This window comes from Topomyia yanbarensis, chromosome 2, assembly GCF_030247195.1.
Source record: "Topomyia yanbarensis strain Yona2022 chromosome 2, ASM3024719v1, whole genome shotgun sequence".
NCBI lineage: Eukaryota > Metazoa > Arthropoda > Insecta > Diptera > Culicidae > Topomyia > Topomyia yanbarensis.
The window spans coordinates 4,730,920-4,758,673 of record NC_080671.1 but is presented as its reverse complement, the minus strand read 5'-3'; the positions used below and the strand labels follow the sequence as shown (position 1 = coordinate 4,758,673).

The window sequence follows — 27,754 nt, the reverse complement described above, 5'->3', positions numbered from 1 at the left end:
TGTGATTTATGCGTAGTTTATGTAGAGCAAAAAAAATCATGAAAGAATTTATTCACGGAAAAAAATCGATGATAATCTAATAAACTTCAGAACATAACCGTAGTTAAATGACTGTGTAAAAAGTTTATATCGTAATGTACTAGACTTTAAGCAACTGATTATTAGATAATATTACGACTAAAGCTAAAAAACAACTAAACCGATATGGCAGAGAAAAGAAATCATGAATCCACAAAACCCGTCACTCGCAGGCTCTCTACATACAATTCAGGCAAAAATCGAAAATAAATAACTTACACTACCCATAAATTCCGAGTTTTCAAAACTTATTTTTATTCACAGCTTCCAACTGTTTGCAACAGTGTTTCAGTGTTTCAGAGTGGCTAAAAAAATCAACCAATTTCAATTAATTAACATTTCATTTATTGCGAATGTATCTAATCCGATTCACCCTGTTTCTGCACCACACGTTCCGCCTGCTGCGGTATGCAGAACACGCAAACTGCATTACCGCACAATTCATTTCGATCATATCACCTGAGGTGTTGCCCTAGCAAACGGGCCGGGATGTTCGTTCGAATTACTATCAAAGCAAGCTAGAATACAAATTGTTTTTATTTTTATTACATTGCGGTTGTCTGGTTGTAGTTAAAAATTGGACCATTTAATTGCACAGTTGCTAACCACTCTGCCCGGTACTAATCATGGCCTGCTGTGCGGTACCCATTTCAGTGTCGACCGTAATCTATAATGTTCCAGTGATGACTTACCAGTTTCCGGGTGATTTATCTGACCTTTTTAACTAGTTTGTACTCCAAATTTGGATGTGGCAAGGCTAGAGAGGATCCTTTCCGGTATTTTTCTTTTTTTATCCGTTCAATCATAAAATCTACCAGACAAAGTAGGGTAAAGGGTCTATTTCGGGCCTATTATTGGTGATGCCGCTCTACTTCTTTAATTATGTGGCCTGCGTATAAATTGATATCATCATCTGGGTTTCATTTCTAGGAATCAATATAATGAGAAAAATGGCTTGAATGGACTTTTCTAAACATACACTCAGGAGCAAAAAAAAACGCCAAACTGAAAGACCCAAATTCCAACCAACTAACAACGTCCTGCGTCTAAAATGTCAAAATAGAGACTGTGTCCGATTATGATTCAATTGATCGAATAACGGCTAAGGCAATCGAATATTTTTTAATCGTTTTGCATCTGATAGATAATAGAAGTAAGTGATTAATTTGCCTCGATAATTGTCACGATTACTGTCAGAAAAATTACAAGATTGATTTTTAATTTACCTCAATTTGGTAGAGATCAATGCGCTAGATCAAAGGAGTCGAGGTTCTGTTCGATCTCGTGCATACGACTTTCCCTTCTTTCGCGGCTGAGAAACATTTATTTCCCCATCAATCATCATTAAGGGAATCCTCTTATATAATTGTGGAACAAGTAGCTAATGTTTGATATTTTTTTAAAGAAGTAAAATGACTTAGACAGGTGCGCTATTCTGCAAAATGTTTATTAAGGTTTCATCTATAAAATAAAAAATTTCGAGTGTAAGGTGTCAAAAATGACGTTCAAAAGTCATTTTACTGCTTAAAAAAAAAACTATTAAGCATTAGGTACTTTTTCCACGATTATATATGAGGATTCTCTTAAAGCTGCCATTGTACCTCACGATCGGATGTTTTTCCTTGTTCCTTTAATTTTAGGAGTGTTCGTGAGGTCATGAGCGATAACTCGCCTTCGTTGCTATTAATTTCCTCGCGGATGACCGTAACTGATTTTGTAACAGCTGCTGCCGGATTATTGCCTAAATATCAGCCACAATTTTGCCAAATAAATTATTTTGTCTGGACCTATTTGATGAACGTTATCAATACTGTATGCCTGACAAATTGGAACTGGGTATGCCCAACTTCCGTAAGCCTAAGCTTCAGTCGTATATATGAAGAGACCGTATTTGGCCGAAACTTTACTTCTTGCTTCTGCGACTAACTCATATCGATAGTTTACCAGTCAAAGTTAATTGTGTGAGTACGTGGAAAAACTACACCATATGAGTAACCTACACATAGTAGAACTAAAGTTCCTTTTATTGACGCTGTGTACCCCGGCTCCAGCTGTATCCAATCTGGACCCGACCGACACCCAGGCCCGTAGCGTGCAGTTGACTGGGTTACCTCCCGCCAAGGATGCGAACCCTATGAGGGCGCTGAAATTTTAATCTATTGCATAAAATAATTGGAATGTAATAAAACAAATCAAATCAAATTACCATTTAGTACACTGAATTATTGTTCGAAAAGCGACTGAAAAAGAAAACCAACGTTAACACCAAAGTGGCGTACAATTTAAGACTCCACCTAAGGCGCCAGGAGACCACGCTACGACCCTGTCAGTCCCATTCAGATTTATTAACAACAAATGGTGTTGTTCTGGATTGTAAAATGAATAAAAAATAAATAACGAGCTCGTTTGAGTTGCACTATACGGAAATTTCAAAGACAAAGACATCAAATTGAAAAATAACGAAAATTATTGCAAACTTGCTGGTTTCTCAATTTCATAGAAACATAATTGAGATAGATCACATGAAAGGCCAACAAAAGCTATAGCAAGGATCTCTCATCGAGAAGCCAGAAGGCGGAAAGAGCGTAGTTGGTAAATCGATCGCCGTGTTCGCATCTCAACTGGGTTCAATACCCAACCCCGCACAGAGTTAGAGTTTTTTCAACAGATATTTTTCTAATCCGAAGTGAATTTTTCTAAAAGAGGCAAATGGCCCTAAGGTCTATACTCTCCCCGGTACCGAGAGGAGCTCCGCAGAGTCGCACTCTTCCTGAGCAAATAGAGCATAATATTTAGTCGTGATGAATGGTGTAGCTGTTTTCTGTTGTTCTATAAAACCGTACTTAGTACCGTCTTTCAAGAAGACGTTTCAAATTCTCCGGGCACTCTTTATACGCAGGGCAGGATAACAGTTCAGGTGGAATCTCTCACAGCAAACTCCATGCTTCAGTTAATCTATGTCAAACGAGCTCGAATAGGTGACGACGCCGTCGAGCTCAGCCTTGTGGGCGAGATGTAGACGCGCTAGTACATAAAATAAAATAATGTCTTGCTTTAGACAGGATATTACAATATTAAGCTTATCTTGGAAATCTTTAGAATGCGTAGCGGATTATCTATGATCCGAGAGAGGTTCAGATATGATCCGACTGAGTTGGCTGGATGGCAGTCCGTTGCCAGCAAACACCTAGGATCAGCTGATTTCACAAATCTACAGCTCAAGATTAGTGGCTGGAATTTACACAAAATGGGCAACAGTCAAAGCATCTTTGGAAAATTCGATTTTTCGGTGCATGTAACAAGTTTCCAACTATCGAAAGTTGGTTGGTGAAGAAATAAATAGTCTAATACATTGTACAGTCTCCCGGACAAATCCGTTAGGTAACACAAAGCCTCCCAAGAAAATGCTCCATCCGTTTAGTGTTCCGCTTATTCGAAATAGGGTGAGAAATTTCGGTTTTCCATGTCGCACAGTGGCAGATCTTCGAACAAAATTTGGACAAATCTTAAAATATTGCCTAATTTGGATGAAAATCACAAGTTAAGCTAATTTTGAGGTGCTGAGTGCATTTTTGACGTCAAAATTTGTAAAATAATAGATTCATTTTTCCAAAGTGTGTCATCGAACCTTTTGTATCATAGTCATATATTCCATTGTTATGATCACCTATATGAACATATCATAAAAAATGAAGAACACTACTTTAAATCCGTGTTGTGGTACTTAAGATTTTCTAATTATCTTGCACAAAACACCATGCGCCTGCATGTAATAAAAACCAGTTTTAATTCACCTAGCAGCAGGGATCAGAGCCCAAAATTCTCATACCTATTCAATGAACGACGAAATTCAGAGAATCCATCTTCGTCCTTTCCTTGCCTTTTTCGTCGCTAAATGCATGAAGCAGCAGCAGCGGCTTTCGTTTTCCTATGACAATCCGAAATTTTAATTTCGTTTTGATGCATGCTCAGTAATTTGCGATTCTCGTTCATTAAATGAAATTAATGCAATGTGCATCTAATAAAGCAACTAGAACATAGTTAAAATGAGAAATATGCACACCGATCACGCTTCCGTCTTACAATACCATCATTAGCTCGCAAATCTACAGAACCGAGCATCGACAAATAAATATCAATGCTAGTATATTTTCGTTTCCCCAGCAGTAAGATCAATATCGGAGTTACCAATATCATTCTGAATCACAAAGCGAAAACGAGCGAGCGGAGAGAATAATGAAAACGCTCTGCTACATGCTTGCTTTATCCTAGCCCGTTGTCTCATTTTCGATTTCGCAATTTCCGCAATGCTAGTGGCATGGAAAGAAGCTTCGTTCTTTCGTCAGTTTCGCCTGATTTTGGCAAATGAAAAAAAAACATTTTCCGACTCTGGCAGGGATGCATGAAGCACAGCACGAGAGCCTAACACGAGCTGAGCGGCCGCTTTGAACGAACCAACAGCAATAAGCACTGACACCGCTCGTGCTAGGTAACCTCCGTGCTCGAGCTGTAGGATTCGAAGAACTAGCACAACGAGTTAGCACGAGTTAACTCAATGAGCTGGCACGGTAAGCTTGTCCGATGAGCTAGAACGGTGCAGTAGTGTAAGCTATGGAACAAAAGAATAGGACAAAGCAAGAAATATGCGTTGGTGAATGTGCGACAGGTTGCTGAAAAAACGATGCAGGCATCATTACTCACACTAACGCGTTGTTTTTTATTCTGCTTTGCTATAGCTGAGCTATAGCGCCGTGCAGCGTGCTAGCTATCACCGTGCTAGCGAGGGCTCTCGCTCATCGGTGCTCGTGCTACTTGCTAACTCTAGCTCATCGAAAACCAGCGCAAGCACTAGCTGAAAGAATTTAACGCTGACACATTATGAGTCAGTGCACAGCAATAGGACACGGAGCAGCACCGTTCTTGTGCATGCCTGCCTAGCAGTGCAATTGTGCCTTTCTCATTTGTCTAAACTACTATTCTATGGCTGTTTATGTTCAATACAATGGTGGAAATGTACACACTTGAAACGAAAAAGTATGATATTTAGCTTGAGCTTGAGCTTGTGCAACCACCCCTGGCTGCTACTCCGTTATCGATCGGGACTAGCTGAAGTTGCACAGAGAATAAGTAGATAATTATGCTTGGGAATAGCGAAACATCTTTCAATGTGCACATTAGGGTGGGACAAAAAATAGGTTCTAGCTCCGAGCAACTTTTTAGGTATCATTTGGGTCCTAGAACAACTGTGCAAATTCTTAGCTCGATCGGTGAAACTATATTTTTGCGCCCACTGTTTAAAGTTTACATGGGATTTTGTATGGGAAAGTTAACTTTTACAAAATAATTCCTCCAGGAGTCGCCCATTACTTCCTAAAAATAAATCGTTATGTGGCTTTTATAGGAAATTTAACAAAGAAACAATGTTTCGAAAACCACAAAACGATCTGACGCTTGAGAAAAAAGTTATTAAGCAGAAACCAATTGATGCTCTGATGATTGATAAAATATTTATTTTTTCTAGCACCACTGCTGTTGGTTATCCAATTATACGCATTTTTGTTTTAATCCTTTCTTAATGTGTCTAAATCGATTATCTACACTATTTGGCCACTTCGCGAGATTTTGAGGGATAAATTGAGGCTTCTTTTGTACATAATAAAAGGAAGTTAAATTTTTTGTTTATAATTAGACCGTCAGAAGCAGTGATGCTACGAAAAGTGAAATTTTCATCAATCTTCAGGGCATCAATCGGTTTTTGCTTAATAACTTTTTCCACAAGCATCAGATCGTTTTGAAGTCTTCTAGACTTTGTTTCCTTGACAAATTTCCTATAAAAATCAGACATCTGTTTATTTTTAGGAGATAACGGGCGACTCTTGGAAGAATTATTTTGCAAAATACAATTTTCCCATACGAAATCCCATGTAAACTTTAAACCGTGGGCGCAAAAACATAGTTTCACCGATCGAGCTAAAAATTTGCAGAGTTGTTCTGGGAGCCAAATGGGACCCAAAAAGTTACTCGGAGCCAAATTTTATTTTTTTCATATAACCATGTCCCACTCTAGTGCACATCCTGGTAATCCTAAAGTATTGATCAATACCGGCGCCGGCCAGGCCCGAACGTAGATCGCGGAAGGAAAGGGAAGGAATGGTTAGTCCGATACTTGCTTTTGCTAGAGGCCGTATATACTACTGCGCACTCCACAAGTATCACAGGAGGAGGATATTTTTATTAGTAAGAGTATAGAAGTTGGATCACTTCTTCTTTACCGATGCCAGAGAGGTGACGTCACTATCTGGACTAGATATCGATCCACCAAACTCATAGACCGGGGACCAACGGCTTTACTTCCCTTCCGAAGGAAGACGTGACCACAGATTTTTTCACCTCAGAAAAATCTCAACGACCTCGGCTGGAATTGAACCCAGGACAACTGGAGTGAGTGGCGGCCACGCTTACCACTCAACCACCGGCGCCGTCTTTGAACGAAAAAGTATTATATTTAATTTGATTAGTCAGCATGAGTTCAATGTTATCTTCATGTGATTATATTTTGAAATGTTGGGTTAGTAGAACAAGAATGAAGGATGCGTCAGAAATCCTTTGTCTTATTGTGGTATGCGGGGTAGATGAAGGGAATGCGAGTGTAAGGGTGGTCCAAGGAGGTGGGTAGTAGGGTGGCACAAATTTTAGAATTCAGTAGAGACGAACTAAAGCTACTCGCTATACGACCTCAATCAACCATGCAAAATTTTGATTTGATAGGTTGCACTATATTTCAGCACAAATGGTTTGAAGTTTGTATGTTAAATCATAGATAAACGTTCCACATTATTTAATATTTTGTAGACACGTTCCTATGTATTCTTAAAATATATGCTATGCTAATTTCGGTAGATACGAGTACCGTATACAACTTCCCCGAAGAGTGTAATAGGCTGCGACTTCTAGTTCAAAAGTTATTCTTTATACAATGCTTAAGTGTCTACATCGTTGTTGAAAATTGAATTTATCTGGATACTCTGGCTGAAACTTCAATCAAGTTAAACGTAATATGCTAGCCATAAACCGAAATAGGCAGCTATCAACATAGGCGGTTTTATAGTTCAGATGCGGGCGTTATAAACAGACAATCTGAAGGACATGAGTTCGGTTATTATTTTGTTACCTTTTAATTTTTTGGTGTTGCCTATAAAGCGAGACGTTATTATGTAGAATTGTTAGTTTCAAATGAAGCAATAAGGGAGCTCATAATCGTTTTTTCTGACGTGTTATTTTATTTTAGCAAAGTTATGTTCTAACGTTACATTCATGATGCTATTCCAACCTTAATTCCTGAATGAATCGTTCAAAAGTTTTGGTTAAAATCAAATCGTGCTTCTTGGCCAGAGACACTCTTGCTGGTGACATAGTTACAGATATTGCCCGCCTTACTCAATTAACATACCTTCAGTTTACGGGTCACTCTATAGCAGATCCAGTTCCAGCTCCACAGAGATGTGGTGAACATCAGTTGACTTTCAGTCTCGTTTCAATTTTAATTTGCTCAACGTATATTATAGTACACAAAAAAACATAAAAATAAATCTGTTCAATTCGATCCTAAGTCCTTTAAATTACATGTTTCGGATGATACCATCTGGACTATATTTCCGCTTTACACCAACGGTATAACTGATGACCACAACAAATACGTCAAGGTTCACTTGTTTGAAGGTTCAGCTCGCCGGCTAGCCAGAGACAGCACTATTTTCATAACTTTCAGGGCAATGAAAGTTTAATTTTGCAATACCTCATGAACCAGTTGTCATAGCTATGAACTGTCTTTAGAAGAAGTTGCTCTACTTGACTGAATCTATAGAATGCAGCATTAGACTGCCCAGAAAAATAATAAAATTTTGAAAACTCAATCGGCCCACCCCTGATTCGATTTCTAGTCCCACCAGGAGTACTTGCACCAAATTTGAAGCAAATCGGACAAGTCTAATTACCGGGCCAAAGTGCCTGAAGTTTGTATGAGATTTTTCGACAATATACATGGAGAAAAGACACTAACTCGCATTTTTGCCGCTAGGTGGCACTGTATGCATCGTATTATCACTGTAAGTGGAAATAAGAAAGATAATGTAATTGTCTACAACTTTGTCGAAGACTGCTAGTCAATCCGGCTTTGTCAAAAGAAATTATTAAAATTTTAACGAAGTGATGTCTGAGTCAGTTTTGCATGGGGCCTAGCACTGCATGGTTGAGTATCTGTAATCGATTTCCACGAACTATACATGTTTGTGAAATAACCGTTAGGTTTAGCTCAATAGTATGTTCAGGAGGATTATACCACATAATAAGAGTTATGTTTTGGTTGGAAAATTTTAGTTCCACATATGACCACATAGAGGGCGCCAACTATAACTTATCATAGAAGAGAGATAGAATATCGAGATGTTCTGGAGAATTATTGCAAAATGTCCGTTCTACAACTTTGTGGAAGATACCTAATTTCTTTCTCTCTCCGTTAAAAAGTTAGTGTTGGCACCCTCTATGCGGTACAATGTGGAACTAAAATTTTCTAACCGAAACATGAATCCTATTATTTACTAAAATTCTTTTGAACATACTATTGAGCCAAATCTAACGATTATTTCACAAAAATGTTTAGTTCGTGCTAATCGCAACCATACACTGCTAGGCCCCATGGAAAACTGACTCAGACATCACTTTGCTAAAATTTTAATAACTTCTTTTAACAAATCCGGATTCACTAGCAGTCTTCGACAAAGTTGTAGACAATTAAATCATCTTTCTTATTTTCACTTACAGTGATAATATGATGTGAGCAGTGCCACCTAGCAGCGGAAATTCCGCTTGTGGCTTTCCTCCGTGTAAATTGTCGAAAAATCTCATACAAACTTCAGGCACGTTGGTCCGTTAGCTAGACTTGTTCGATTTGCTTCAAATTTGGAACAAGTACTCCTGGTGGGACTAGAATTCGACTCAGGGGTGGACAGATAGGGGTCATTTTTTTCTTGTCACTCTAATGTAGCATACAATATATTTTTCGGGGGCACCAGGCGGCATGTTTATGAATTTAATGAAAATGTATTATTTTCTCATAGTAAACTCCATACAACCTTAAATCATTTGTGCTAAAACATGCTCCAACAGATTTGATTCAGATTTAGCGTAGGAGTTCGTTGAAGAATTGCGAATTTTTCTAACTTGGTTTTGCGGTATTTAATTTTTTTTCGTGCATCCTCGTGCCACCCTAGTAGGTAGGTGATGAAAGGGGTGAGGTGGAAGGGTAAAGGGGGGGGGGCGATGTAGTACTCACCTGCATATTATACCTTCCACTCGAGACTTGATTTGAGAAAATTGGTTCAGTTATGACCGAAGAACCGATGTAATTTTTCTTGTGGAATATGCCCGGAATCTGGGACTTCCGGAATTATCGATAGTGAACAATATATTCAAATAATATTTAATTGGCAATCAGTGATCTAGACCAGCTAATCGATGTAATTTGGTGACCATTCCAATAGATTTTTAGTCTCTGAGGTAACGTTTGTAACGGTTTATATGGGAAATTCCAGTGTGACCCTACTAACCAACCTGTAACTCCGGAACCAAAAGTCAGGACCGAATGAAATTTAATAGCACTTTAATAGTTCGCTGGGAAATAGGTGTGACATTAGCTTAAGAACTTGGAGTTCCCTGGGGGCATCAAGATCCGTCATATGTGGCCAATGTGGTCAAGGCTACTTTAATTGGTCATTACTGATCTAATCCCGCAATTCCAAGTAAGGGTGCATCCATTTTAATATGCAATTCATCATTCGGACATCATGGTGTTACCATGATGGTGTTATATGGGAATTTGCTGTGTGACCGCACTCTTCAACCCGTAACTCCGGAACCGGAAGTCGGATCAACTAAAGATTTAATAACAGCTAATGGGAGCGTTATACCTTTCATTTAAAACTAAGTTTGTGAAAATCGATTCAGCCATCTCTGAACAAATTGTGTGAGTTTGAATGAAACACACATATACACACAGACATTTTCCGATCTCAACGAACTGAAACGAATGGTATATGTCACTCGGTCCTCTGGGCCTCGGTTAAAAAGTCGATTTTTACAGTGATTGCATAGCCTTTCTTTATTTGAGAAAGACAAAAACGAGGAATATTAAAATATGAAACAATAAAATAAAGGAACAAATGTATTGAGACAGCGAAATGAAAATTATGAAGAAGAAAGAAAATTCACTTTTTCATTTCTGCCTTTTCAATATAAGCTGACTTATATTGAAAAGGCAGAAATGAAAAAGTAAACAGATGGATTAAATATTAACCTCAAACATGCTTCGTCTCGATGTACAGGTTCGCCTCAAACATCGAACCCAAGCGAACGATGTACAAACTATAGTTCAAACATCCGTGTAGGTACACCGGGTGCGTACACGGAGAACGATTCGCACAAGACTAAAAGAGTTAACGCTAATGATGATGAGAGTGAGAAAGAGAGAACTGGTGCCACGAACCTGTGTGTACGCACACCGTCTACGTACATGGGGAACGAACATTGTGTACAATGTTCATTTGGGAGGACTGTTTGAAACAGATAGAAATAGATCGCAGGCCTTTGAGCGAAAAGATGACCGGGATTACCTCCAAAAAGATTACCACTGAGGGGCAGGCAAATGAATTGATCATCTGAGAGGTCCATCATTCGCAATAACGGTTCTGAATACAGAGCATAGGGTAATGCGCTAGTACCAGAGTCTCAGCCAGCAAAGCCGAAAATTGTTTTCAAGGGTTTTCATTTCCGCTATAGCATTTGTTCATTTTTGGTAGGTTTCCTCGTTAGCAGTGCTTTAGTAAACGGCTTACCGACAAAATCAAAAAATCGTTAGCAAATAAGTTAGAGTTCGAGAGAACCAATATATTGCATCAGTTGACAAAAACATTTCCGTTATTTTCTCGTATCCATATTTGATGTTCTTTATGTACATTGCCTCAAATAACGTGAAACTATGTAATTTTTTTATTTTGCGGAGTTATTTATGATGTGAGAAGTTTCCGTCTTTTTTTCTAATAGGTAATTTAGGTTATTCAATAAACAAAAAGATTGATTCCTTATTAGTAGAAGTCGACGACAAAAATTAACAATCGGTCTGCATAATACGAAATCACAAAAATCCCCAGTGACGCAGTCTCTATTTTTTAGAAAATTAAATTTATTTTCTGATTTGTGTTTTTGTCGGGATGATATGGAGAGTTTTTGACCACGATTTTCGAAAAAAGCCGTTCCATTTATCTAAAGTTCTTTCATCTGAACTACTGAATAAATCTTCAGGAAATCAATTACAAAGTTGAAGTAGTCCAACCATCTAGTAGAGTCTTGCTTGGCCACAAAAAAAAAAATTGTACGGGCTTGTACATGGTCGATGTTGTAGTTCCACATTAAGCAAAAGCATATGAAACTTTCTCCTAATTGACCCCAAGCAATAGAGCTTCTTATAAAATACAAATACCTCAATATTTCCATTTGTGAAACCTGCCAAAACATTTCACTACGTGAAATCGAACTCTATCGCTAAATTATGTAGCCTACCTCAAACATAGATGGCGCTGTTTCTGAACGCAGGGCAAGTTCTCCAAAAATACCCGCCTAGCTTGATCAAAAGCTTGTTCCAGTTATCATCCCCCACCCAACCGACAAACTACTTGACGCTCTCTTTCTCTGTGTGTCTGGAACAGATGATAAGTGCTCTCACGCAATCTCACTTTTCCCACCCTAGCAGTTTCAACAGTAACTGTTTTCACCAAGCAACGAGGCAGCTTTAAATTAGCGCCTGGAAGAAATCTACGCACAGAGGAGTAATTGAACTTGAAAACTGACCAGAAGCGACAAATTAAAATAGAGTCAATCTCTTCTTGTGAAACAACACTTTTTGTTTTATGTACTATGTATACAGCATGCATGAATTTTGGCGATACAATAATATAAGAGTAATAAAGAAAAAGCGAAGTTATTTTCAGTTATATATTCAAAAATCCGTATTACCTCCCAACAAACAACGAAAGCTGAACAAGCCTTTATTAAGAGGGAACAAGCTGTTCAAGAACTGGACAAGCCATTATTCAGCATAATTGTTTGTTGGGCTATCACTTCTTGAATTAAAGGGAAAAACAATTATTTATCGCTGCTGACCTTTGAATTCATCGTTATAAACGAATAGAATTTACCAATGTTTCATATACATATACTTAAGCGGTTGGTTTTAGAACGATATTTATTTTTGCATTTTAATGGACGATGACCATACCTTCAAATAAAAGATACTGCATTTTGAATTGAAAATACAAGATCCTACGATTTTAGTATAATAACGTGTACAAAATTTCCACAAGAAAAATACTTCACAGAACTTATTATCCTTGTAACCATTAATTACCGATTCTTTCAATGCATGCAAAAATATCTTCAATTCGTTTGGCCATTTTTAGACCACAAACACCTCACTGTGCGGCATTTTCTCTCCGCAAAGCACGTGCTTTTTGTTGACATCGAACCTGTTCACTCGCTCTCTCTCTCTCTCATTCTCCGCCCGCACTTATTCTCCCGCTCGTCGTGTGTGGGTTTTCTATTGACACCCAATACTCCTACAAACAATCAAAGTGAGCCATGCTGAGAGTTGCTTCCATCGCTAAACAACCGAACGTCCCACCAGGAACAAACCCATCGTCAGTTTTTCATCGAGTGAGTGTCAGTGCAAAATGGCCATGGCCTGGTAATTGAAAAGTTTCTTATCGTTGATTGCATAAAAATGCTCTTTAAATCTGCCGACTGCTAATACCCGTAAAGTGTGTCGCCGATTTTCGCGCTAAATAGTCATGATAATTCGCTGTGTCAAAATTCTGCTGGCCGTGGTGCTTAGTTTGACATTTACCATATCCCTGGCCAAACTGGTGCTGTGCGTGTGGAGTGAATGGTTCCCGGAAAGTTCACCGGATTACGAGATCCTGTACGGTTCCAACGGGGGAACTTTTCCTCGCGGGAGGAAAGGTGGACGAACGTCTTCGTCTTTTGCTTCCTCCCCGTCCGGTCTGGTGGATGAGTGGCTGGAACAGAACCAATTAGGAAAGTATGGAAAGCTCTTTCGGGAAAGAGGTAAGTTTTGCTTGTGCCGTAGGCATTTTGCTTGAAAATTATTGACAGATAAAAAGCCGCATTCCGTAACTTGGAGATGGACTGGAGGTTGGTAAATCGTAGCCTGCTATGATGGTTGTTATCATCAGTGGATAGCTAAAATCATTTGATTTGGGTGATCATTTCATATTCCCGATGCAGCCGCCAAGGGGTGCGTGGCAGCTATCGAATGACTTGCTCGTATTTTCACAACTTGAAACTTTCATCTTAAAAATGTATAACCAAAATCAAATGTTTGCGTTATAGAACATAAATGTAGTAATATCCAAATTTTGTTGATCTTCTTAGTAAATTTTATGCTCTTCGGATCTCAAACCAATTTTATGCTAAAACCCACGTAACAAAAATTATATGTTGGATATAGCATTACTTTTTAATCATACCTGAATATCAAGGAGTTTAACCGCCATTCAATATATGTTTGTTGTCGATCTATGTATTTTACTTCTCTACTCTTTTACGGTTTATCATAATCTTCGTTAAAATTCACCTGGACTAAGAGAATCAATGAGCCACCGAGCGTCTCCACTGAATAGGTAGATATGAACACACGTGATGGGGTAGAGATTGTTGGAGACTTAATTAGACAACGTTTTGTTTAAACTACTCTTACTTTTCATTATCTAATGACAAATGAGAAAAGTAAGACGATTATAGTTGAAATGGTGTGAAGTGGTGCATTTCCTTAATTAACAATTCTTAAATAAATTACTATTATTCCCCTCAGCACGCTGACATGCAATCGAAAAATTTCCGGTCCACTTTCACAAATTAAAGATGGTTTCAATACTTCCACCAGGTAGTCCTCTTGTGACCCAGATATCGCGCATGCTCCGCTACCGAACACCATTCCCGGCCTGTATTTGTTTACATATCAAAGATTTATTCGCTTCAACACACTTCGATCCGAAAAATAGCAACAACCGGATGGCACGACAAGGTTTGCTGTTGCACCAAGTTTTCACAATTGATGAAAACGGAAAATCACGCAAAACACCCACTACTTTCAATAGCCTATAAAATAGGGTTCATAAAAGAGAAGTGCCTACCTGACCTCCGCTTCCGACCGACCGAAGCAGTGGAGGACGGTGATCCAACCGTTTTACAGCGACGTGACAGCAAAAGAAAAGGAGCTTCCTTCGATTGCAATCGATTTCGCGTGACTAGCAGGAGAGTGCTGTTGTTGGAAGACACTCTTTCCGCTATTGGTACAAGTGGGTAAATAGCGGTGGTTGAGGCGGAGTAAACGGTTAGTATCGTACAAATCGCTAGCTAGTTACACTTCCCATCGGGTCACGGAAGGTTGTTTGGTTACTCTGCACTGCTGCCAGTAGCGAACGTAGTTTTTTATTCGAGTACACAACCGATGAATGTGTTAATAATGACAGCAAACAGGTCTTGAACAAATTTGCACCTGATATTTTCAACCCGATCGGCGTTTGCCTTCTCCCCATATCGCCCTCGACGTTTTCAACAAGTTTGCGTGAATACACAACTGAAAACAGTTACTTTCTTCACTCCAACGAGCATGATTCACCTCCATCAGGTTAGCCTCGGTTGGCCGCAGTTTTGTTTGTTTACTGTTCCAAATGTGAAACAGGTGGCCGGCCGTGGCAGCTGGAAACAGATTCGATTCGAATGAAAAGATAATATTCGAATCGGCTTATGTAAGCCTGTGCTGTGCTGGGTCTATTTACCCGTACAGAACCAGCGTGTGCTTCGAATACACCGCCAAGGAAGCTCAACTCGGTTAACAATTTGAGAGATGAATTATTGCGCTTTATTCGAGAGAGATAATAGGTGACCATTCAGAAATTGCGTAACGCAAAAATTGGCCAACATTTGTTTCCCCTTCCCCCTGAGACACAATTTTTTCTATTCAATTCGTATAATAATCAATTAGGGCTGTCTGCCGCTTTTAACCAGAAATGCTGACGATGTGACCATCAAAAATAAGTCAGACAACCACAATTAACCCCCCTCGAAACCAGTTTGGCCCTACCAAGACGTAACGTGAGTGGCGTTGTGGGAACTGTCGAATATGGGTTGAGAACAGCTCGAAATAACATCTCATGTTATTCCAAATGTATATGATTCGAGACAACATGTTTTGGATCCGCCATCGAGCCTAGTTTGCATACCGTACATAACTAGACCGTCCATGTCCATCATCCTAGGTCCATGCTTTCAGTTAGACCAACCTCATAAAATAACGCCCATTTACACTAGACAACAAGTTTCAGGTAACTCACTAGACCATTCTCAAAAAATAAGAAAAACTCATACACACTAGCCATCAAGCTTCAGGGCGCCATAGACGGGTAACCGAGTAATCTGGGAGAACGCACTCTCTTCTAGAATTTGAACCGAACACTCAAAATAAAACATTAAAATCACGGCTTGCAGAAACATTATAAATCTACAAAGAATTTACGATCGATCACACGGTAATACAATTGATTTCATACAGATGAAGTCACATACACGCTCGCTCACGCGACATTCAAACGCTTACGTGATAAATACACTCGTGGCTTCCGCGATAATACAAACCTACCCACAAACGGTAATATGCAATCAGCGCGATCATTATATCAACGTATCAGAAATTACTAGTTGCAAACAAAAACCTGCTTTAATCCACCTCTATGATTTAGTACCTGGAGTGTTATACCGTTCATTTGAAATTAAATTTGCGCAAATCGGTTCTGCCATCTCTGAGAAAATTTAGGGACACTATTTGACGCACACATACATTTTGCGATCTCGATTAACTGAATAGAATGGACTCGATTCTGTTGGCATCGGTTAAAAACCGAAATTCCGACCGATTGCATAACATTTCTATATGAGGAAGGCAAAAATGTGCGAAGGTAGCAGTCCCAAAAAGTCGATCAATCTCTAAAAATAATGTTTTTGGGATAACATAAAATCTCGACGTTTCATGCATTTTGAAGACATTTGGCATTAAAAATATGAATTCTTTTTATGAAATTACATCCTCCTTTTGAAATAAAAATTTTAGCTCCGGCTTATTTGGGAATTTCTTATGTGACCAGACGATTCATTCTATATTTCCGGAACTAAATAACCGATACGTGCGAAATTTTACTAAGACTAAGTTTTTTGAAAATCGGCCCAGCCATCTTAGAGAAACTGATGTGAGTTTGTTAATTTTGAAAGATAGCCTTTTTCTCCGGGCACTTCCATATAAATAACACCATTTGTACATTATATTTATGTAATTAAATCGCAAATAATCCTTTAAAAATCGCGACACGTATAAGTGATCTGAAAAGTCAATGAACAAACATGGATTCACGCTTGAAGTCTGGTAGAAAACCCATCTATGACCGCATACCACATCCAAACCGTTATAACTTTCGATTCCGTCAATGAAATATTTTCAAACTTGCAAGGGATATACTTGATTACTATATCTTTCGAATGCCATGTACTAAATAAGTAGACAAATATTTTTTTGTTCATAGAGATTGGACCAAACCCGTAGGTGTTTGCTGGTAGCCTTATGAAACGTGTCATAAAACTTCAAATCGCCATATCTCTCGAATCCCTCGATGGATCATTTTGAAATTCACTGAGAAGATGCTTGGATACTGTATCTTTCGAATGCCGTATGCCAAATTTATGGTCATTTTTTTAGTTAATAACGGTTTTAGGAACACCGTGATATATATATATATATATATATATATATATATATATATATATATATATATATATATATATATATATATATATATATATATATATATATATATATATATATATATATATATATATATATATATATATATATATATATATATATATATATATATATATATATATATATATATATATATATATATTGAGGACAAAAGGGAAAAAATTGAAGTGTGTTATACGCCTAACTAAGGTACCAACCATCAACAAATATTTTTTATCGATTCATCGCACTAAAATTATACGACAATAAAACTGTTATCCTTGACATTTGCTCAAATAACTATTGAAAAAAAATGATATTCTTTGAATTGTGAGCTCCCTTGCACCTATAGTTGATATAGTGTACCTATAGTTGCAAGTCCCGTAAGAAATCAATGGGATTTGCAACAATAGGACCCGAAATTAGCGATTGCACCACTATTAGTACATGTGTTCCTATAGTGGTTAAAGCAGTTTTGAATACATAAATTGGTTATTTAACAATCTTTATATTTTTCCTATGAAATAGGGATTTAAATCGTTTAATTTACTAAAATTGCCCATAGGTCTATTCAACGATTTTTGGCAAAAGTTTTCCTTAAGTATGCGACTAATGGTACATCCACCCTAATTGTCGAAGTTATAACCATTTCCGCAAAAGCGCGTTTTTCTCTAAGAGATAAGATAACAAGACTATAAATACAAGAGCTTGTAAGTTAACGTATTATTTGTTAAATAGTTAGTTTTTGCAAAAAATAATCTAGATTTGTCCAATCTTTTCTCTATTACCAATTCTGTGATATTGTAGCATGATAGAAGTCGTGAAATTGTGCGTGGGCGCACGGGGGCGAAACAATAGAGCAAGAGGGGTGCGATGATTAAATTTAGGGGGACGAAAATTAAAACATATCTTGATTTAGAATATTGTTATTTTTTCATTAATTTGATGATTTAAATTACTTTTTTTCAGAATTATTGGATATTATATGATACGTGATGAGAATGATAACATAAAATTAGTTAGAGCAATTCAAAATTGGTAAAATTTAAAGTTTTTTCCGCAAACAAATGTTTTAGGGGGGGGCGAATTATAGTACATTTACCCTATAGGTTATTTGATATGCCGCAGGAGAGTAAAGCCATGTCAAGTGATCCTCGAATTTTTCGCAAAAACACCGATTTTCATGAGGTATATTTTATTGTATAGGGATTATGGTGAATTGCTTCTGGTATAAATATTTTGTTAAAACTCCTTTTTTTCTTTGAGATATTAACCCTTAAACTTCATTGCATGATAAAATTGTAAATTTTATATCTCAAAAACTACTGAAGATAATTGAATGAATTTTTGTACACTTATGGAATGATATTAACACTATCTCACAAAAATATACCTATTGTATAATTGAGTAAATAACGGTACTTTTCATCTATTTAAAAAATTCAATTGCATTTTTTCTTGTGTTCTTCACGCTAAAAATTTTCAAGAAGTATGTCAAATTACGCAGCAATGTTTCACCTTCAATAATTTGTATTGATAATTTTTCATTTTTGTTCCTATCGACAGTTATGGATGATTTTGTAACGGTGTGTTCCTTCAACGCATGGCCCACTTTGATGCAGCCCGCGAACACTTACATATTGGCAACGCCGCACGTCGCGACGTTCTAATGCGCATCGCGTTGGAAGTGTGCATCGCATGACTAACAGAAACTACATCTCTCGATTGCTACAAAAGAACAAACTTTTCTATCAGGATTAACGAAGATGAATGTTTTCCGGATATTTTGAGATTATTTTATATTTTTTGACCGAAGTGCACAACAAAAATCATAGTAGTTTAATAAATACTTTCTTATTATAATTTATCGTTACTCACAATTAAACTGTATCGCAAATAACCGAAACATAACTTATGTAATGAGTTTATGTTATTGCTATCTTCAAAGACACTTTTGTAAGTCAAAGTACGTCTATGTTTTATTCAAATTCATTATTTGTCTACAACATTATACAGGAAAGTGGAACAACTTATGACAACAGCATTTTACTTCACATGTTTTTGTTAACTGAATGATCTTACTTATGTCGTTTTTGCTTGAGGCAGAAACTAACTCAGTTTCAGACCTAACTGCTGTCGAAGCGTTTGTCTGATGCCAGTTTCGAACCTAGGTTATGCGCCACTGAGGGACCATTCATTAATTACGTAACGCTTTTAGGGGGAGGGGGTACAGTTGTGACATAGGGGGAGCTAGATCGTTACGTAACATGTTTTCACCGAAGAAGAAAAAAAATTCTAGGAATTTGTTACGTAATAGGAGAGGGGGGAGTGAAGAAATTTGTGACAATTTGTTACATGGGGGGAGGCAGAGTCAATTTTGGGCAATTTTTGAGTTATGTAATGGTCACTGAACTGAAAACCGAGTTGGGTTCCAACCTGAAAAATATTTCGGGTTCGCTTACACCACCGCTGTTTTGCGAGAACCCAACTCAGTTCCATTAAAAACGTTTGTTTGAAGCAACTGACCCGGGTTAGTGTCTAGGTTCTCAATCGAAAACGACATTATAAACAACAATGCGAGCAAACATACCGTGCTACCACTCAGACAGAACCAACTAACAAAAAAGTGGTGAAATATGTCACTTTGCAAAAAATCGTGTCCATGCAGGTTCAAACATGTCCACTGCTCAATAACTCACGAAAAATATAATAACGCTAAAAAGTATGCAAATCACTCGAAAAACATTTACCCTCAATAATCCGTAAAGAAAAGCTTGTCTTTTTACTCTAATATCAGAGATGGCAATTTTGGACATGATATACGCTTTTCCAAAGCGATGCACATTAGGACGTGGCGACGTGCGGCGTTGCCAATATGTAAGTGTTCGCGGGCTGCATCAAAGTGGGCCATGCGTTGAAGGAACACACCATTACAAAATCATCCATAACTTTCGATAGGAACAAAAATGAAAAATTATCAATACAGATTATTGAAGGTGAAACATTGCTGCGTAATTTGACATACTTCTTGAATTTTTTAGCGAGAAGAACACAAGAAAAAATGCAATTGAAATTTTTAAATAGATGCATAGTACCGTTATTTACTCAATTATACAAGATATATTTTTGTGAGATAGTTTTAATATCATTCTATAAGTGTACAAAAATTGCATTCAATTATCTTCAGTAGTTTTTGAGATATAAAATTTACAATTTTATTATACAATAAAGTTTAAGGGTTAATATCTCAATGAAAAAAGGGAGTTTTAACGAAATATTTATACCAAAAGCTATTCACCATAATTCCTATACAATAAAATATACCTCATGAAAATCGGTGTTTTTGCGAAAAATTCGAGGATCACTTACTCAGGACAGAAATGATTAACAAAACCGGATTTCGGAATAACTGGTATCGATTATAAAGTGTACTTATGTGCCCGGATGACTTTACAAGTAATAGTTTTGTTCGTAGAAAACCAAGTTGGTATATTTTGATGTGCCGCGTGATAGGAATCTTCACTAAAAATTTCGTTCGGTGAAAAGAAATCCGGAATCACGGGAATGAGTCGTAAAGTTTCTTCGAGTGTCCGGATGACTACATGTTTGCATTGTTCATAGATCATAGTTAAAGTTCCGCATGGCAGCTATCTACAATACATTTTATAATAATACCAGGACCAGGTATCTGCTACTCCGGTATGATTTTGAAGTAAAGATCTGAAACGACGCCGTAAGGTAGACCCACATTCGACAGAATTGATTCCATGCGACATGATTTTGTTATGTTCGAATTCATTTGCTTTGTTGTTGTATCATCATGTTGTATCATGTCGAAAACAACACTTTTCTTTTATTTGTAGTCCAATATTATCGTTTAACAACAAGCATCTAAAGGCCGAGTCGTACCGTATCGTGCTTGACTAATACAGATCAAACTTCGAACGAAACAAGTATATAGTACAAGTATGTTTGAGCTGCCAGTGTCCATAATCCGTGTGCCCGCAGAGACGTTGACTCATGTGTCAGTTCAACACAAATATACGGTACAATATACGTTTAGTTTTCTGGTTAGTTTGGCTGCATCCAGAATGAACCGGCCTGAGCGTTTATAGTGCACCTCGGTGGTATGGCTGCCATATACATACATTTCTCTTGAAGCCAAATTGTTTGGTTCTTTGGTTCCATTGGCTGTCAAAAATGCGTTAAGCTATGTTTATATCAATTTTCACCGGACAACGTCTCAGTGCGTAATCAATATTTACTAACAAACAAGTACAGCCGGTATTTTATTTCGTTATTATTATAAACAATGAAACGACAACTATGTATTGTTTTGTATCTCTACCAGCATTCACTTAGACAAAACCATGCGTATTCCTCACCTACATCATATGCCCTATAGATTAGTTCACTAGTTTGCTATATAAATAAGGAACTTAGTTTGTTCAAGTAAAAAAAATCCAGCTCGATTGGTGGCAAAGCAAACAATTCAACGAACATTTAAAATTATTTTCGACCAAAAATATGCCATTGCGAAATTAATAAAAAGAAGACTACTTTTACTGTCAATAGAAAAAGCTTGTAAATATACCCAAGGTGGTTCATTTTCAAAGTTAGTATCACTGTTGACGCATCACCATATGAAATTTAGATGATAAGGGGCGCGGACGAAGATAGCCGACCACCATAAAGTTGATTCCAGAGAAATTCTACTCAAACAGTCAGCAGCGGTCGATACCATAAGTTTCAAGTTACTTTTATCAGTACCAAAATTTGCAATGATGATTTCTGATAAAATGCTTTGCATGGACGCATTCGCCGGTTGGCTGTCCACGGTGAAACAATGCGTTTTGTGGACCACTATGAAAGATTCGGCGGCCGTTCCACGGTTGGTTGTCGAAAACGAAATATCGTACACAAACAATGGGACTTTGGTCAGACAAGAATGCAAAGGGGAGGTAACTATTTTGAGTATGCGAGACTGATCTGATTAATTTAAATTGGTAGTTCACAGCAATCGAACTGACTCGACCATCGTTCAGCAGTAGTTCTACTTCCTAACGGACACAGCAATCGATTCTTGGAACCTTGACGATCAGTAGTAATGCACAGTCCGGACCACCAACAGTGATGAATACTATTTGCTTGTAAAATACCAGCTGTATGGCGTCGCAACACTCCATATTTAATTTTAATATCAGTTTTGCAGAAGACAACCTAGCGAAAGGAAAGTCACCCAACCAGCTCGAAAATATTAATTAAGAGTAGTAAACAAACTGAGGCTAATTCTAAAATACTATCGATTGAACTAAAATATGAAATAATTTTGAGTGGCCTAAAGTAAGCGTTATGTGAACCGGATGACTTACTTCGAATGGCGAATGTATGTACTTGCAATTTCGCTCGCGTTCTTTCATTATTATTTAACCTACTAGAAAGAGAAGCAGCCAAGTTTATTACGAATAGATAGGAAGAATGGTAATAAATTTAATTATTTTCATTACAAAAAATAGACAATCTTGAAGATGCAGGAGATGCACCTTGTTGTTTATTCTGATTTTAAATTTTACATTATTATTCTTTATTTTCCCTTTTACTTGCTTTTTTTTCTTATATTTTTTCAGAGCTTTTTGTTGTATTTGTTTTTCCTTTGCGCATTTCTTCACTTTTTATTACTACATTTTTCTTTATTCTGTGTTCCATAATTCTTGTTTTGCTGTTTCCTTTCAATGTTTTATGATTAAATTTTTATTGTTTATTTTCAATTTATCCTTTTTAATATTTTCTTTTCTCCTTTCAATTCTTTTTTTCATTTCCTTATTTCCATTATTTTTTTTTCATGATCTATTTTGCATTTCCTCCTTATTGTTTTATTTCTTTACTCATCTTCTAACTTTCGATGGTTGTTTTCTTCATTTTTTTCCACTTTTGCCACTTTTTCCCTTTAGCTAGTCTTTTATTACTTTTTATTTTATATTTTGTGTACCTTTTCTGTCCACCATTTTTAATTTTTGTCCTACTTCTTTCCTTTGATTACTTCGTTTTTCAATTCCTACCTTTTTCCTTTTTGTAAACTTTTGTCATTTTCTTCACTAATGTCTCTTTTTTATTTCGATTATAGTGGGTTTAAACTTATAGCCATTCGCCTCTTTTTTCGGGCTAGAAAATTCTCGAACCATATGTACTGGGCTGGTGAGTTGCGAACAAGGCAATCGATCTACCAAATATGCTATGTCCTCTCCAACTTATGTCTCTTGTTCTATTCTACATTCTTCCTTTTCTTATTTTCTATGTTTTAACTGTTTATATTTTCTTAGGATTTTTTTTTTGTTCTCTTGTTATGTTTAATTAAATTTGTTGTGTTGTTTGTTTTGCTTCGCACTGCTTCCTTCAACATTTTTACACAGTGCTGATTTTTGTTTTTTTTCTGAGTTTTCCCTAAGAAATTTGGAAAAAACTGTTTCCGAATAAGGGCACAAAACCTACTTTTAAGTTGTTTTTACGTTTCTCGTTCCGCTTTTCAGCACTCAGAATTCGAACCGCTGCTCTAACGAGACGACAACCGTTTGCAGTCATTTTATGCGCTCTTAAGTAATGTTTACTTTTTTGGATGTCTACATGGTGGTTACGGCGGTTGTCATGAGCTGAAGAATGGAACGCGAAACGTTGAAGCAACTCAAAAATGATTTTTTTTAAGTTTTCATCGTTCCTTTTCTGCTTTCGCTTTCTTTTTCCATTACATCTTTTAACCTCTTTCTACATCCTTTCTTCCTTTTTTAATTTCTTTGTTATCCTTTTCATTGTGTGCTCTCCTTCTTTTTTCTCTTATTGTTCCTTTTTTCATCACCCATCCCAAAAGAGTGACATTAACCTTCTTAGCCAAGTCACTCCCAACGATTTATTATATCCCCTTCAAACTGAAACGGTCGGTACGGTTGTCCTCGTTTCTTCCTCCTTTAAGATTCAAAAGAATTCGTTAATTAAATTATTCATTAAATGAATATTTTAATTGCCGTCTAATTTTGAAACATCTTCAAACCCAACTCTGCACGGTAGGCCTGGCCATTTCAATATTTGCGTCATGTGAAAATATGCTTCAAATATTAATATTGACAAGAAAAACACCACAGACTTTCTGCAGTGTTTTCCAGGATGCTTTTCAATACTGGCTGTGTAAGGGTTAGAATAGAATAGAATAGAATAGAATAGAATTATTGTTCCTTTTTTCATCAGCCTTCCAGAAAAGTCTTCTATTTTCTTTAACTTTCGTTCTTTTCTTTCGTTTTTCCCATTTCACTTTCCGATTTATCTATATCGTATATTTTCCTTTCTTTTTCCTTTTGTTTCATTTCCTTTTAACTCAACCTTCTTTTTAATCCTTTTTTTCTGTTCTCCTATATAAGAGGAAAACTGGGCTCTTATTTTCTTTCTTTTTTCCTTTGGTCTTCGCAAACTGTTTTTTAGTTTATTTTCTTTTTTCTTTTTACCGTCCTTAGTTTCTTTTTTATCTTTCTTTTAACTCTTTGTTTTTTATTTATGCCTTACTTTCTATTACTTTTTATTCATTTTTTTCACTCTTTGTGTTTCGCTTTGTTTCTCTTCCGACTTTTTTTCGTTCTTGTTTCCTTCCACTATCGCTTCTTGTATGTGTTTTCCTTTTTCCATTTTTTTTTCTTTTCTATAAAGACGTCCCTGCTTTTTTGTCTAGTATTTATCTTGTTCTATTTTTGGATTTTCTCAATTTATTTTTATTCCGCTTTTAATTTTTTTAACTTGTCTAATTTTTCCATTTTTCCATTTAACTACTTTACACTTTTTCCTATCGGCTTCCTTTGTTTGCTGTTTTGCCTTTACATTACATTAACCCTGCGGAAGTCGCGCAAATGAACGAGCAGCCGCAGCTGCTCTAAGATGATTCCGCTAGATTTTCAGCGTTCACTAGCGCAACTGCCGGAAGGTTAAGTCTTGTGTTCCTCTTTTCTCTCGCTCGCCTTCCATTGAGATTTTTTTACAAAAAAATATTTTTCGCTCTTTTTTTACTACTTGTTACTTGTTTTCCTGTTTCCCATTCACTTTTTTCATACACTGATTTTACTTTTTTCATACACTGATTTTATCGTTTATTTTTTGCCTATCTTCTTGTCTAGTTCTTTGTCGTTTTTCTTCTTCCAATCTTCTTTGTACACGTTTTTCCGTCTTATTATTATTAACCTTTTGTCTAATTTTAATTTATTTCAATTTTTTCTATTTTACTATCCTATTTATGTTCTACCTCTCGCCTTTCCTTTGTTTTCACATTTGTTTTTATTTCATTATACTTTTTATGTACACCTTTTTTGTCTAAGTGCCCTTCCCTTCTATTGTTTATCTATTTATTTAATCTACTTCCTTTTTTTCTTTTTTGGTATTCTTTTTCTCTTTTTATGCTTATTACATTTTCGTTTTCCATTTTTCTTCTTTCCCTATTTTTATTAGTGCGCTTTTACTTTTTCTGTTCTAAGTTCTATTTCTATTTCTATGCTTTTTCTTGGTTGAATCATTGCTAAATTGTACAAGCATCCATATTTTACATGGCTAAAAATAAAAATAACCTGGTTTATTTTCTCTATATTAATAAGAACACTTTCTGCATGAAAATTGCAAAGTTAATTTTGTACCGTATTCCGCTATTTAAATCTTTTTGTGAGTATACTTTTGGAAAAAAAAAATGATAACTTAAAATGATTTAACCAACTCTGTTTCTTCCTGTACTTATATTTCAGTGGTTATTGGATGTTTCTACTGATGGCTAGACCGTTGCATTAGGCCTTCTTTTCTCAAACTTTATTTATTATTTTCAATTTCAATTCCAGCACTGAATGGTGTAATTATTTCTTCTTTTTGTGCAATAACGCGATACACAGATGCACAAATCACGTCTTGTTTCGGCCAAAGCCTACTTCAATCCTACACGTGCAGAACGTATTTCATCTCACAAAACGTACCGCTGTAACCAAAATGCCATATGTATGCATACACCCGAGACCGAAATCGCGAGAGAAACACACGATGAGAACAACATCGCTCCAAACAACTGGGTCATGTCTCCTGCAAAAGAAAGAAAAAACACTCATTATCAGAGCGCGGCATACTTCGATCAACAAACACACGCTGGTCCTGCTGCTTGTCACTTGCCAGGAAAAACCGACGGACGATGGCGTGGATGATGGTTTTGGAAAATGTTCAGAACGTACACAGAGAGCGACCAGCGCACGCTGGTTTTTCTTCGCTCTGGTTTTCTCTCTTACAAACACTCTCCGTCGCTGTATAGCATAAAACTCAATCTGCCATGGTTACAATCTACCTCGATCTCCATCCAGTAGCACAGCATTGAAAAGTGGAAAACTTGCATCGCTCGCGGTTAGTCGTTGCCTGTCACTCGTCGGTTACGGATCATCCGGGAAAACCGCAACTATTTTCTTCTATTTCGTATCCCCCCTACTCCCCGATGTAGGCTGTTAGATCCCCAAGCCATGATCGTAAGCCCACGATTAGAAGAGTTACTTTGAAAATTGTTCCAGTGCTGGTGAAAAGCGAGTGCCCGTGTGTTTCCTCGGTTTACAAATCGTCCACCCCGTCTGTTTTCCGTTTGACGTTGAAATTTTCACTACACTCGCCAATACATCAGCGTGCGTTTCATTGAGAAATTTTCTTCTTTCGTGCGGGTTGTTTCGAAACGCGTGAAAAGAAAATTCCACACACACACACAACCGCAGCAGTCGTGTCACAACAGCACGCCACTTTCCCGCACACCACAAACGAATGTGTTTAGAGACATTTCCGCCGCAGACCCTGCGGATGCTGCTGCAGTCGCAGCTCGGTGAGAGTCGCTCGGTCGGTCGCGTCCTGCCGTGTCCTCCTTTGTCACTGGAACGCTGTTAGTGTGGTTAGTCGGTCAAAGGGCTGAAGGAGAAGAACAAAGAGTGATTCTAGTGTTTACCTGTGCGATTTGGTGTTTTTGCCTTTTATCTAGAAATTGAAAAAAATAAATAAACATAAGTGAGAACTGTGATAACGTGATTCTCGAAAAACGTCGACGCCGTCCTGGTAGACAACCGAAACGCACACCCACAACTAGTTGGAAATGTAGTGAAGTTGGTTCAATGACACATCAAAGTAGCCTTAACTCGTGTAAGAAGTTGGATAAATAGTCTTAAAAAAAAACAACCAAAAAATGAAAAGTGAGTGTTCTTTGAAAAGGAAGTTCGCAGTAGGACGCATACGCATAACATCGATACTGGCAGCGAGCAAATGAGATGAAACGACGCATGCTGTTTCTGGTTGATGTTATGCTTCATATCAGAGTGAGATTTCCCCCCACAGATAATTTTCTGCCAAATTGAAATTAGTATTTTGTTCGCTTTATTTGCCGTAAAGCCCTAGGTAAAACCTAATAACTGCCATTGGACAGGGATTTGAGATATCTCCGATGGCGTAACCCAGGCGTTGTAGCCACCGCAGAATCGTCAAATAAAAACAAATCTGGGCAATGAACAATAACATGCGGGCGATACCTGTAGTCAATCGGAAGAGGTTGGACAAAAGCGAAACATTCCTGTTAATGTATTGGTACTGGTGGCTTTTTTTAGTGGAATATAAAACATTTGATAACACACCTGACAGTCACGTCGTGTGATAGTAGGTTATGCTTATCACTTTTCTGCTTGTGATACAATGGTTATCCAATCATTGGATTGGAAACGGTATTTGATT

The 27,754-nt window shown here is 37.2% G+C and overlaps 1 protein-coding gene across 2 annotated transcripts in view; it reads left to right on the top strand.

Moving 5' to 3' along the window:
- Window positions 1–12,772: 12,772 nt before the first annotated feature.
- The window catches only part of LOC131682420 (apoptosis-resistant E3 ubiquitin protein ligase 1), a 246,792-nt gene continuing 231,810 nt past the window's right edge, over window positions 12,773–27,754 (top strand). For both annotated transcript variants that reach the window (XM_058963869.1, XM_058963868.1), the window contains exon 1: window positions 12,773–13,251. In XM_058963869.1, coding sequence (XP_058819852.1) covers window positions 12,975–13,251 — 277 coding nt within the window. In that variant the 5' untranslated portion in view covers window positions 12,773–12,974. The remainder of the gene's footprint in view (window positions 13,252–27,754) is intronic.